At 38.9% G+C, this 13,116-nt stretch overlaps 1 protein-coding gene across 1 annotated transcript; it reads right to left on the bottom strand.

Moving 5' to 3' along the window:
* Positions 1-6,646: 6,646 nt before the first annotated feature.
* Positions 6,647-11,511, bottom strand: lnp1 (leukemia NUP98 fusion partner 1). The gene is made up of 4 exons (XM_015012802.2): positions 11,121-11,511; positions 7,676-7,909; positions 7,190-7,288; positions 6,647-6,949 (listed from the first exon to the last, which is right to left on the bottom strand). The coding sequence occupies exons 1-4, from the start codon at positions 11,304-11,306 to the stop codon at positions 6,782-6,784; spliced, it is 687 nt and encodes a 228-aa protein (XP_014868288.2). The 5' UTR covers positions 11,307-11,511; the 3' UTR covers positions 6,647-6,781.
* Positions 11,512-13,116: the final 1,605 nt, after the last annotated feature.

Raw genomic sequence — 13,116 nt, 5'->3', positions numbered from 1 at the left:
TTTTTATTTAGGGCATATTTAGTGTATTATTTTTTTTATCTTAAATGCTATTTTTTTTGCATTCATTTTATGTACAGCTTTGGATTAATTCCTGCTCTGACTTTGTTGTTCATTCAGCAAATGGCCTTTTTGTGAGTTTGCATACTTCAGTTGATGATTAACCAATGACTGAATTAGTTGACGATTATTTCATTAATCGATTAGTTACAATTAAACCAATCGATTTTTTTGCTCTATACAGTTTCCTTTATATTAAATATATTAAATCTTTCACTGATGTTTCATGACATAAAATAGGATGTGGAGATGTGTCTGTATCACCTTTGGTAAAAGGAAGGTGGAGTTAGGTCGAATCACACACATAACATGCCAGTAATCTGGCTACTTCTGTAGTCTCCGTTATGATTATTGTAAAGTTTTACCAATGTGACTATGATCGTGTTATTGAACTCTGGTGACCCTGAATGCTTCTTGATGAGGATTGTTCTCAGTGATGAAACACATGAAATGAACACACTAGGTTATCTAGTCACACTGCTTTATAATACATTGATAGTTCAGTCAAAAATAATCTCAAACTGTTTCCTTGTTAAGACTGGAGATTAATTTTTGAGATTATATATGACTGAAAATATACTTTTTGGTTTTTAAGACACGGACAACTTTTAGGAGCTAAAAATAAAAATGCTTTGAGTATAATTGCATGTTTATGTGCTAACTGGTGCAGACAGATGCAGAAGTTTATTCTCGTTGCACACCCTGCAAACGTCTCATTTGGCAGTGCGGGGCACACAGTGTAGCAGTGGTTTTTAAAAGCTTAGAGATGATAGCGGGCTTGGCTTTATGTGTAAAAACCTTCACTAACAAGGTTGGAGATGGCCATTGTTGATTTGTTCAATCTCAGAAACTACCCTGACCCGCGACAAGCCTGTGCAAATTAGGCGACTCATAACGGTGAACATAGATAGACAATCACAAAGGAAGGAAGGTGGTGCTGATCGGAAATAAGATGTTAAAGTTTATGTGGGAGAGTTTGCATGCATTTGATGGGCTCAAATAAAATCTTAACCTTTAAATGTGAAGTCCTGGTCATGAATTTTGTTCACACTGAGGCACATTTTACAGTTCGCCCCAGCCTATTTGTAGTTCAGTGGCCAAGGATTCACCTAATTGTGAATTTCTCTGTGGAACGTAACTCTAAAATTATTTGAGAAAAATTTGCATTGAGCAAATCTGATGTATTCTGTTTTAAAAAGGTTTTATTGGCTCTAGGGGCCTTTATATGATAGTTAATTGACAGGAAAGTGGGAAATGAGAGAAGTGGAAGTCATACGGCAAAGGTCGCCGGGTCGGAAATCAAACCTGCGACGGCCACGTTGAGAACTAAGGCCTCCAATGTGGGTTGTGCTTAACCCCTGCGCCACTACAGCACACCACACAAATCTGATGTATTCTAAAGAAAATGCAGCTTGGGAAGCTGAAATATCTAGGCATGCAAGTGCTACTTGACTTGCTGTTGGTTCGCATTTGCAAAGTAGCCAATGAAGGAGTAGCTGTACCTTCCAGAGCGCGCATAGGCAGAGCTGTAGATGTTAGCTTCTGATGTAGTGCCAAAACAGTTTCCTTTGTGTGTATTAATCCATATGAAGGCATAAAGCGAGCCGAGTCGGGTGTTGAGAAAATAAATTTAAAATAAGCTAGTTTTAAAACTTAACATGTCTTGACTCAAATGCCCTAATTGTGGTTTTGAAATTAGTAATGTATTCTGGCTCTTTGACCTTTAATTTAACTGTAGTTACTGCAGATGGTTTGCGAGCCGGGTCAAGCCGAGCCGGGTCGGGCTGGGTCGAGCCAGTGGAAAAGGGGCAAAATTTAGTGTTTGGACTATTAAAGGGTCACTCAGTGTTATGCATTTTCCATTCACATAGTGCCATTTTATAGCACAATCAAACTATGTTACATTCAGTTGTTATAAAAATGCATCATATATCAAATATGACCTGAAAGAAATTTGATTTCATAACACCTGAAATTGTGCCTCTGTCTCTTTAAGAAACTCCTGCTCTTTCTGAAACTTTGCATACAGAAAGTTGCCACTCTTAGTGTTTCAACATTGTCTCAAATGAACAGCCAGATATTTGCAGACATAATAAAAACAAAAATAGAATGACCTCCAACCTCTGTAAATAGTTTATAGTTCTTTTTTTATGCTTAAAATCAAGAGCCAAGGCAGAAAACCAAACTACTTTAAATGGGATCTACAAACCCTATTGTAGAACCCATTTATATATACTAAAAACTTTCTGATGACTGTGTTAAGGAAATGGATTAATTATTCTTATCGATATATGAGACACTGTTTCAATTAATAAGTGAGTCAAGCTTAACACAGAATGCATTCTGATTTGTATTTAAATCAAGGGTCAAGCAGAGAAAGAAATGACCGTTGAAACTCCCGGCAGAAACCGGGAGTGAAGAAGAGATGAAAGAAAGCACATCGCTTTTAATATTCACCAGCCCTCTTACAAAGAGGGGAGAAAAAGGGAGTATCCCACCAGTTTCGGTTTACTTCACAACTCTGGTACTTGCACCTGCAGACTGTGACCCTGGACGGTCCATTACGTGTTTCCAAAGAGCTGCCTCCAACATGAAGGTGCATTATAGGTAAAACTGATTCCTTGTTTGACTGAAATAAAAGAAAGTGTTGTCATAACAACTGTTAAAAATGTGCGACTTGCAAAGAAACATTGAGCAAAAATATTGATGAGGTTTGTGTAGATGCTTGTGCTGGCATGTTAATAATAAAATCAACAAAAATCCAGAAATAAATTCACTTAAGCAGAGAGTTCTTGTTTTATTTTTATTATAGGAGGTTGGTTGCTGTATTTTTTCATCTTAGAAAAGGAAAAAAAATCAAATAAACCATGAGTGTATGTAAACTTGTTTCGTTTTTATCTGAAACGTTAAGACGTAAGTCGATCATGGTATTATCTGAATATACAATTTACTTAATGTCAGACTTAAAGGTGCAGTTTAGCAAAATCTTTCTGTTGTGAGTTAGATGAGAATGATACCAGATTTCATGTGTGTGTTAAATGTAGAAAAGTGGGCAGCGGACATTAAACTTAGCTTAGCATAAAGACAGAAATCTAACTGACCACGGCCCACATCTGGACTCGGATCAGTGCAACTCTAAAGGTGTGACTGAAGTGAGAAAGCTCCATAAAAGAGCTTAAATTCACATCATTTACCGCAGAAAGCAGATAGAAACACACGGTTATTTATGCAAAGTCAGTGTCTGAAACATCTCGCCTTAATGATAGCAGTGGTAGTACTCTCTAAAAACTGCTGGGCTTTTCCTTTTACCTGAATTTTGGGCTTATCTTTTTAAAACAGGAGTTGAGCAGTTTTACATAGCAATTAGTTTTAAAAAAAAAACTTCAATTTTATTGTATCAGGCAGGTAAAAAAGCTGCCTTTGGTCTGATCCCTGTGCAGTCAAACGATTTTAAAAATAACTGTCTTGCTCTAATTTCCCGTTGGTTGGACCATAGACTCCAAAATGAAACCAGATCCAAGAAAGCTAAACTAAATAACTTAACATGACTAAACTTTTCTTATTTAGGGAGTTTTATGTTCCCTTATTGTCACTTTGGTGATGTTACTTATCTCTCCCACTTCAGCCATTATGCAATGATTTAAAGTAACAAATTGTAGCGACTTTCAGAACAGCCAGTACCTTTTTTCCTGACTGAGGAGTTAGCAGTGGGTATAGAGAAGACTAGAAAAAGCCTCATTATTCTTCACAGTCCACCATGTTGAAATGAACAACAAACTGATCTGAACCTCTTCCAAAGGATAAAATAAGAGTGTAGATGGTAAAATACTGCTGATGTTAATGTTACTTATTTTTGTTGTTGACTTTAGTTCTTACAAGGTGTAAGCTAACCAGCTTACCAGCTAGGTGATAAGCACTAGCTAGCGCCAGCTGTGGCTGTCAATTTGAGCAAACAACTGGTAAAGTCAATATAAACAATAATAAATAATAATTGTTGTTTATATGTGTGTGTGGTTATTACACATTATCCCTGTGCATTGATAGGTTCTTTCTTCCACAGATTAAAAACATGGTGAACATGTTAACACTACACTAGGTTAACAGACTCCTCTAAAGTACCACTAGGTGGGATCATGTGTCCAGGCATGGCTGTCCAACTCACCCTCTCTCAGACCCATTGACTGCTGGAGACAAACAGGGTTGATTCATTTTATTATTTGTTTAGAAATTCAGGTTGTGGACTTTTTTCCTGCTTACTTTTTGCTAATCTTTAAGTTTGTTATTATCATCTTTAATTAAAACCACACCCAGCATGCAGTTGTGGCAAATCAGCCCAGTCATGGATCAGTCGTTCTTTGGCATTAGCAGGACTGAGACATCAAAATAACCCAAATTATATTGTTTTTCATCCACCCAACAATTTTTAGAGTGTACTTTTATGACAAATTGAGGTAAAACCTTCGTGAACTAGCCTCGCTCGTAGGAGTTTGTTTCATCTGACATTACACATACAAATAAGCTGCCCGTTGTCTGGAGCTGAATTCGCTTAGTGTGTCCTTTAGTTTTGCTGTGAGCAGTTCAGACCGACCAGTATGGCCACAGGTTCTCCCGAAACATGGGCTCCTCGGATCTCATTGCTCAGTAGCAAAGTCTGTCTGCTAGCTGGAGGATCCGGGCCGCTCCAAGACAAGAAGACAATCTAGAAGTGGGTGACCATGCAGAGGGAAGGGCAGGTTAGGATGTGCTGGAAGCCTCTGGGGCCGGGAGGTCACAGGAATGAACATGCGAGCGCAAGGGACGTCATGGGACAGTGGTGCGGGACGAAGACCAGTAGAGAGGCTTTATGACGGAGACATGGACGCGGCACGTGGGGCATGTCTGTCTCTTCCACAGCCACTGCTCCATGCACTGAAACACACCACAGAACAGACGGGAACATCACCCACATTTATTGGCTAACTGAGTCGGTGATTTATACACATATTGATTTTCTGTTCTCATGGCACCATGTCATTTCCCACATGTAGGAACTACATGCACAGCAAGGTCATGTGGGAAGGACGACAGTAGCACGTGTTTTGTTCATTTTCTGTGAGATCCTCAGAAGACAGTTTTCTGTGTTTAAAAACTGATAAAGCTGATATAACCAGTGCTGACCACCAGGAGGGTTGAGAGGGGCCCCTGGACCCCTCTTGAAAAATTCTGGCCACCCCAGAGAATCCTGTTCATGTCATAGAAAAGCAAGAAGAGTCATCTTTCTCAATGGGATTTAAATCCCATTGAATAAATAAATAAATAAATAAATAAATAAATAAATAAATAAATAAATAAATAAATAAATAAATATTAAATAAATAAATAAATAAATAAATAAATAAATAAATAAATAAATAAATAAATAAATAAATAAATAAATAAATATTTCTGGGAGCATCACTAGAAAAATAATCCAAAGTTCTGAGAAATTTAACACAATATCAACTCTGGTTTCAAGGTCAACACTTGGATTGTAATAAATCGGGGTCACCTATTAAAGTAAATTGATGTCTGAACATATTCAAATATACATACACACATATGCAAATGTTTTACCTACTTCATACATTTCTTTAATGTAAAGTTTAAGTTGACAGACTATATTTACACCAGAGGTTGTAGCTTGCAGAAGTATTCATGGGGCAAGGAAAGATTTCACAGTAACTCTGGAGGAGCAGCAGAGACAGTACACACCATCAATCTGGACTTTCATGGAGAAGTGGCAAAAAGAAAGACATTGTTAAAAGAAAGCCACTAAGACTCGTTTGCAGTTTGCCGCAGGTCATGCAGGGGACGCAGCAGTCATAAGAAAAATGGTGCTTCAGTCAGAAATGACCAAAATGAGGCTTGCTTCATGCAAAATGCTTTCTGAGGTGAGAAACTATCACTGCATATCACCCTGAATGTTGTTTTCTTTAAATGGCATCAAAGAAGCTGCTAATAGATAATGGAATGATGGACTGAGACAAATACAGGGCAACCCTTCAATCACTATCGTTTTCCTTCTGCTTCACTTTTTGTGGGCCGACCACACAAAATCCATAGAAAATACATTTAATTTTGGGGTTGCAACTTGACAAAATGTAAAGTTCAAACACTATGAATAACTTTGCAAGGCTCATTTCAAGCTCATAGACTATAAAAACCTCTGGTACAACTAATACTGCACATTATTAAACTGACTGAGCTACATTCAGTCACAAAGACTACGTTATTCTCCAACAGCATAATGTTCTTAATTATAAATTCAAACCTTTACACTACTACAGCTTTAGTGCTTCACTGTGAGGGGGAAGAGGTTAACTGGAACACCAAAATCTGACCAAACCCAAAGAGGTCATGGGTCAGCTTTCAGGATTTATTTTAAGTTAAAAGTTTTTGTGGCACTAGTGACCTTGATTTTCTGCATCAGACAGAAAACGAGAGAGAAGTAGTGAAAACACTGAACCGAACCTCGGCCAGCTCATCGAGGACAAATATATATATATATATATATATATATATATATATATATATATATATATATATATATATATGTGTGTGTGTGTGTGTGTGTGTGTCACATAGAGACATTTTCAGGATTTGCAGATTCATTCACGCCACGTTCCTGAAATAAAGCAAGAAGGAATCCTCCTGATCATTGAAGGGATCACTAAAATAAAAAGAGATGGCGCCCTTCCGAGAGATTTCAGCGATGCCTTCGCAGGGAAAGCTGTCGACGCAGGGCGTGCTGCTCCTTCGCCGAGGAAATCCACCCATCCGCAGACTTTCTCCTCTCCTCCGTCAGCCTCCTGAACAGACAGGCCACCGTGTCGCTGCTTCTGCGTGGCGCGCTCGCCTCTAACCGCCGGGCTTCCTTCAGCACCCACCAGAAGAAGACATCAGACTCAGTAAGCGCCAAATTGGGGATCAACGGTTCGTGAGGACGCTCCATGCATCTACAGAGTCATTTGCTACTGGATCGTTGTTTTCATACCAGGCCCCGTCATGCATGTGCAGGAATGAGATTTGAGACCTGATTCGTGGCATGCTTGGGGTCACGTTGGATCACAGACAGGAAGTATGCGGCGTGTCTGACCTGAACACGTTCTCTTACCTCTTTGTGGAAGCGGTGTGTGCAGTGAAGTTCTTGAACTCCCTCTCCGTTCTTGCACATGACTTCATGGCAAATCAGGCACATCTTGTCTTTATCGCTCTACGAAACATCAAGAGGATTTTCAGCGTCAATGTCAACAGTTCTTTTGTTTCTGATACTGTTACACAAAGCTACAAAGGGACATGTGAGTGATTCCATTCGCAAGGAGGGGACAATGATGTCACAGATCTGGATCAGTGTTACAGTGTTACATTTAGATTCCCCACAAACTCTTTCTTACTTACGACTGAAAGTTCTGCTAATAGGAGCTTTTTATTGTTGCTGTTACATCATGCAGATCTCACATGTCTTCTATCCTGCATGCTTATTAAGGTAACACAACCTTAATGCCCTCTAAGCACTCCTTAATCCCGACAGGCTTCGCTAAAAGCGACTTATCAAGAAGTTAAATAATAATCTTTATGCAGCATAGACATCAGTTCTCACCAGACACATGGTTTTCTTGTCAGTGAAGCACAGCCTCCTCTGGAAGGACTCTGTCAGCTCTGGGATGGGGGTGATGCGGCTCTCTGTGACGGCCGTCTTGGGCCGGTTTTCATCCGAGGAGATGCGATGAACCCTCTGGTGAGGCCTGACCTCCCCCTTGTCTTCCCTCGTTTTGGGAATGGGCGCGTTGGTCGCCGTGTGGGTCTTGTTCAGCTTCATGGCATCCAGTTGTGTCTGTACATCACACAAATGAAGAGAAAATGAGTGTCATTGCGGGGTTTGTTCTTTTCTTTTTTTTGCTGAAAATACAAAGAGCCTCGTGAGAGTTTCCAGTGAATGAGTAAACCACTCTGCCACTAATGTCCTTAGATAACGTCAACTAATTATAGCTAACCTCTTGACTCTGTTTATCCAGTTAATTCATTAGCTATAATCTGACCACTGTGAGATGGAAGGCAAGTATTCCTTAAGGTGATGTAAGGTGAATATTCTACGTTTAATTCGGCTCCTCGTTGTTTTTCTGTGTGACTGAAGCTAAGTTATGTCACAGCTCAATGATGCTTTACTTCCAAGCAAAATGAACAAAATGTACTGAGCTGCTTCTCAGGAATTATATCACACAACACTTTTACTGGTTAAAGCTAGAGATGCACCAATCCGATATTAATATCTGTATCTGTCCGATATTGAAAAAAATTCTAGATCGATTACCTGTGACAAGGTACCCGATCCATAACGGTAGATCTATTCAGTCTAATTCTATGCTTTGTACTCTGAGCAACGTCATGCTTTGCTATTTATTTTACCATACATTTAAAATTGCTAATTGCATTTTTGTTAGTTTCAGTTTATTTATCATTGCTCCTAATTTCACCAACTGAACAAATTGAAGTCATGTTGTTTTTATATGTTTGTGAAGCTATTGGTGTGTTTAAATGTACAAAGGTATCAAATAAATTTGTAATTCAGGACATTTACATCTGTGTTTAAAAGAAAAAACACACAGAAAAATGTCTTAATTCAATTCAGCACTGTTTTTCTGTATTGGATTGTTATCTGCCAATATTAAATCTCAGATATCTGTATTGGTATCGGAAGTGAAAACAGTGTGTCAATGCATCCCTAGTTAAAGCAAAATATACATTACAACATATATTTATGTGTTATATGAAAACAAATTTATCCAGTGGAAAGTGAGTCCATGTAGCTATCTTTCCTTTGCTTATGGCTAATTCTTATAACCCGTTGGTTTACATGTAAAAGTTTTTGGGCTGACAGTCAAGGGACTAAAGAAACACCGCCTACTAATTCATGACAGAGAGAATGACAGTCATATTACTCAGGCATCTAAACATTTCAAACCAGGCTATATAGATTGTTTCATTGACATCCAAGATCTAATTTGTAAGATAGACCAGTTTTTATAAAACAAACAAAAAATTACAAACACAGCAACAAAACAAGTACTTAAGAATTTGGACTCAATTAAATGAGCTAACAAAAATATGAGCTAAAAACAAGAGCCAAGATTTGGTGCTTTAACGTAGATGATTTCATTAACCATGTGATTTTTCAATGTTTTGCACTTTTATAGCATCTTTTGTGTAGTCTTAGTTTTGATAATAAAAATATTAAAAATGATCAATTAAGAAAATAAACCCACGTTTTTTATGGATGGGCAGAATATAGATGCCAAAAACTATTTCCCTAAATGCCCCATTGCATATTTGGACCATGAACGTGTCAGATAACACACAGCAGCTCCCTGTTTGACAAAAACCTCATTTAATAAAGCTCATCTGTTATGGCAGGTAAAACAAAATGATTTATTTATGCAAAGTCTAGTAAAAACCTTTGACCAAGTCCGAATTGACATAGGCACAAATGCAATAAATCAAATAATTTTAATATTTCATTCAGAGATGGACCAGTCGACCAAACAACAATACGAATCAGACAATTTTTTTTCTCTGCTGCTTCTGATTGCTAATCGAGTCATGTACCGAAGCAGCTGGAGGGGGTTTCCATTGATTAATTGTCAGAAAGCATCGGAATCAGTTGAAATGAGGATCAGCAGGCCAGAGGTCAGAGAAAACTGTAAGCCAAAACCTGTAAATGAATGAGCGACCCGTCTCTTCTTTGTTTTTCTCATTTTAGGTTACATAACGGTTCATTGCCACCATCCAGTCTGATCCAGAATTAGCCGTCATCCCCCACAAACACAAAACAAAGCTCTACGTATTTCATTAATTTCTCCCGTATCTCTAAATAACTGTAAGCATTAAAACTTTTAAAGGTTTCTCTTTCATTGATGGAACTTTAATAATATAGACCAACAAGGTGCCAACTGTGATTTATAGTTTAAAAACACAAAAGGATCAGGTTAAAAAATAAATAGATAATCTATGTGCTACTGAATGAGCAACAAACCGTCAGTTTATAGTTAATATCAGCGATGTTTGCTACATTATCTACTGAATGCACGCAGTTATTTTGAATTGTAGACTGCAGGGGGCGTTCTTAGTGTTCTCACAACTGAGATCTTAAACTTTGACTTCTGAATACCAGGAGAAAACAGAAAACAGGTTTAAGCAGAAATCAATTTAGCAAAAACTATAAATAATAATAATAATAAAAAAGAGATCAGTTTAGCAGTCAGATGTAGAACAAACACATCCTACATTCTAAAGACCCTCACAGCTCCCTTCACTATATTCAACAGGGCCCAGTGTTCCACAAAGATGCATTAATACCTGCTATATGCAGAGCCAGACTTCAAAAAGGGTTGCCAGTGGCAGTAGCCCAGGGTTTCAATTCATAGTGGGCTCCCACATATTTCTAAGCTTTTTTAAAGTTTTCTTTTTTTTTTTAAACGAATGCATGTTTTGCAGACATTGCGCTTTATCTAAGAGTCATTGGTCCATATCAGGTGAGTTTCACAAATATTTGGGGATTTCTTATTACTGTAAGCAATTCTCAAGTGTTGGAAAATTATAAAGTTATGATCATTCGTTTTTGGAACAACATGTTGAGCTAACGGCCAAGAGATGTATGAAACTTACCACTACCCAATTATGTATAGAACTATATTTCATTTGCATAAGCAAAATATTTTTTTCTCTGGTACATCGGGCACCAAAACAGCTTCCAGCCCAGGGGCCCACAACCTTGTAAATACGGCCCTGACAACTTGCTACACAAGTGGTATAAATTTTTTTCAACGCACATTCCAGGTCAGGACTTCTTTCTACAAAAGATTACTACATTAGGCATTCACATGGAAGGGAACAGTCTAGACATGTAACATTCGACTGAATAAAAGTCACGTCTTGCTGTAATAAAATAGCACAGATATGAAGAGCTGTTTTTCTGTGTGCATTATGATGCTCTACAAAAGTCAATTCAAGTGGACCTGAGTGCATCCGGGTGTTGCTCCTGTCCTTACCACGGTGGGGAGTGATGCTCTGCGGTCAAGGTTTGTTTTCGAAGGCCGCCTGAAACTACGTTTTCTCTCTCTGGAGTGTCCGCCATCCATTCCGTGACCCCAGTAGCTACTCATCCAGTTGGTGAAGTTCCCATCATCGTCCTCGTCGTTTTCCATCACGATAGCGGGCAGCAGTCTGAGGGACATGATCACTGCTGTGTGTACGCACACACACACACACAGGCACAGGCGCAGGCAGCCTCTTGGCTCAGCAAACCCAGCAGGACAGATTCAAATGAGATCCCAGCTCAGTGGTGCAGAAAGCAAAGACCACGCTCAGCTGACCCACTAAAGTCTCTGACAGCCCCGCCACACACGAACGTCCCACAGGGGGAAGGTAACGTCTACTGGATGCCACTACGGAGCCTCTGGGTGTTTTTCGTCTGTGTTGTTGTAGTGTTATTCCTGGATAAGCCAAAAATAAAACAGCAGAGCTCTTGCTTGAGTCTTTAAATAAGAGAATCCTTGGTAATCTATTTACCGTGTGGCTGGCAGAGAGTTAAAAAAAGGAGATGCTGGGAGACACTGAGTTACAGCTAGTAGTTTGTTGTTTTTTTTTCAGTGGGTGGCTGATGTGGCCTCAGCTTTAAATCTTTCCATTGCAGTGGCGGGCCTGTGGGTAAACAGCCGATACTCCAATTTGCCCATACTTTCCACTCACAGACCGCATCAAACCTGTCAATAATTATGGAGTGCCGGGATCTGTGTCTCCCACACGGCACGGAGAGCCCAGGGCTCCCTGTGGCAAACGAGACAAACCACGTCTCTTTGGGATAACCTGTCTACCGCTGCACACCTACCTGTATTTATTTTTTCATAGTGTCTTTTTTCAAGACACTCATGAAACTTTACAAATTAAACTTTGTAGTGGAACTACAAAGTTCCACTACAAAGTATAAACTTTAATTTGTTATATTGGGAGTTTATGTAATTGATAAATGTAAATCTAAAGTCTCAGTTGTCTATACCTAACGTGTAGTTTGCATTTTAATGCATTTTACTAGACAGACAGACAGACAGACAGACAGACAGACAGACAGACAGACAGACAGACAGACAGACAGACAGACAGACAGACAGACAGACAGACAGACAGACAGACAGACAGACAGACAGACAGACAGACAGACAGACAGACAGATAGATAGATAGATAGATAGATAGATAGATAGATAGATAGATAGATAGATAGATAGATAGATAGATAGATAGATAGATAGATGTCTACCTTCTGTCATTTGTGGCCATGCTAACTGGGGTTAGCATTCATGGCAGGCTTTGTTGTGGTGAACCAGTTGTAGCATAGCAGAGAGAAAGGGGGAGGATATGAGCAGCGCCTACACAAGCATGATTGACAGTGTTAATGCCCTCCTCCTGGTTCTGATTGGTTGTTTCTCTGGGAGGAGGACCATAGTGGGGAAAGCAGAGGAGCTCAATTTTTTTCCCATAGATTATCTGTTTTATAATATACTGTCACACCATGCTGATAAATTTAACAAATATGTAAAAATAAAAATAACATATTTTTTGTACAAGTTACATACTGTAGTCACAACAAAAAGTAAAGTTATTAGACACACACACACACACACACACACACATACACACAGTAGACTTGTTTTTCAACAGGAAGAAATTAAATAAAAACTCCATCCCTGCTTAACAGATACAGCTTCAGCATCATCAAGCTCACAGAAACTTCTAATGTCTAGATGAAACATCTATGGCTTTGACCAAAGCGTAAGTTTGTATCTTTTCTACAGAGCGTTTCCAGTTGATTTAATAACATCCAATGACATATATCCTCCCCTCTTGTCTGTGGGATATGTCTTTGTAGTCCATTTATCCAAAAATTACACAGAAAAGCTTAAAGAAGGGCAAAAAATCCTGAAGGGAAAACTCAAAGCAGCAATCAACAAACTGGAGAGAAAAAACGTTTAAGCACACCCCAGACGTG

This window comes from Poecilia mexicana, unplaced genomic scaffold, assembly GCF_051168715.1.
Source record: "Poecilia mexicana isolate PSO_F unplaced genomic scaffold, ASM5116871v1 scaffold_4, whole genome shotgun sequence".
NCBI classification, from domain to species: Eukaryota; Metazoa; Chordata; class Actinopteri; order Cyprinodontiformes; family Poeciliidae; genus Poecilia; species Poecilia mexicana.
The sequence above is the reverse complement of the archived record's forward strand: the minus strand, read 5'-3'. Positions and strand labels throughout refer to the sequence as shown.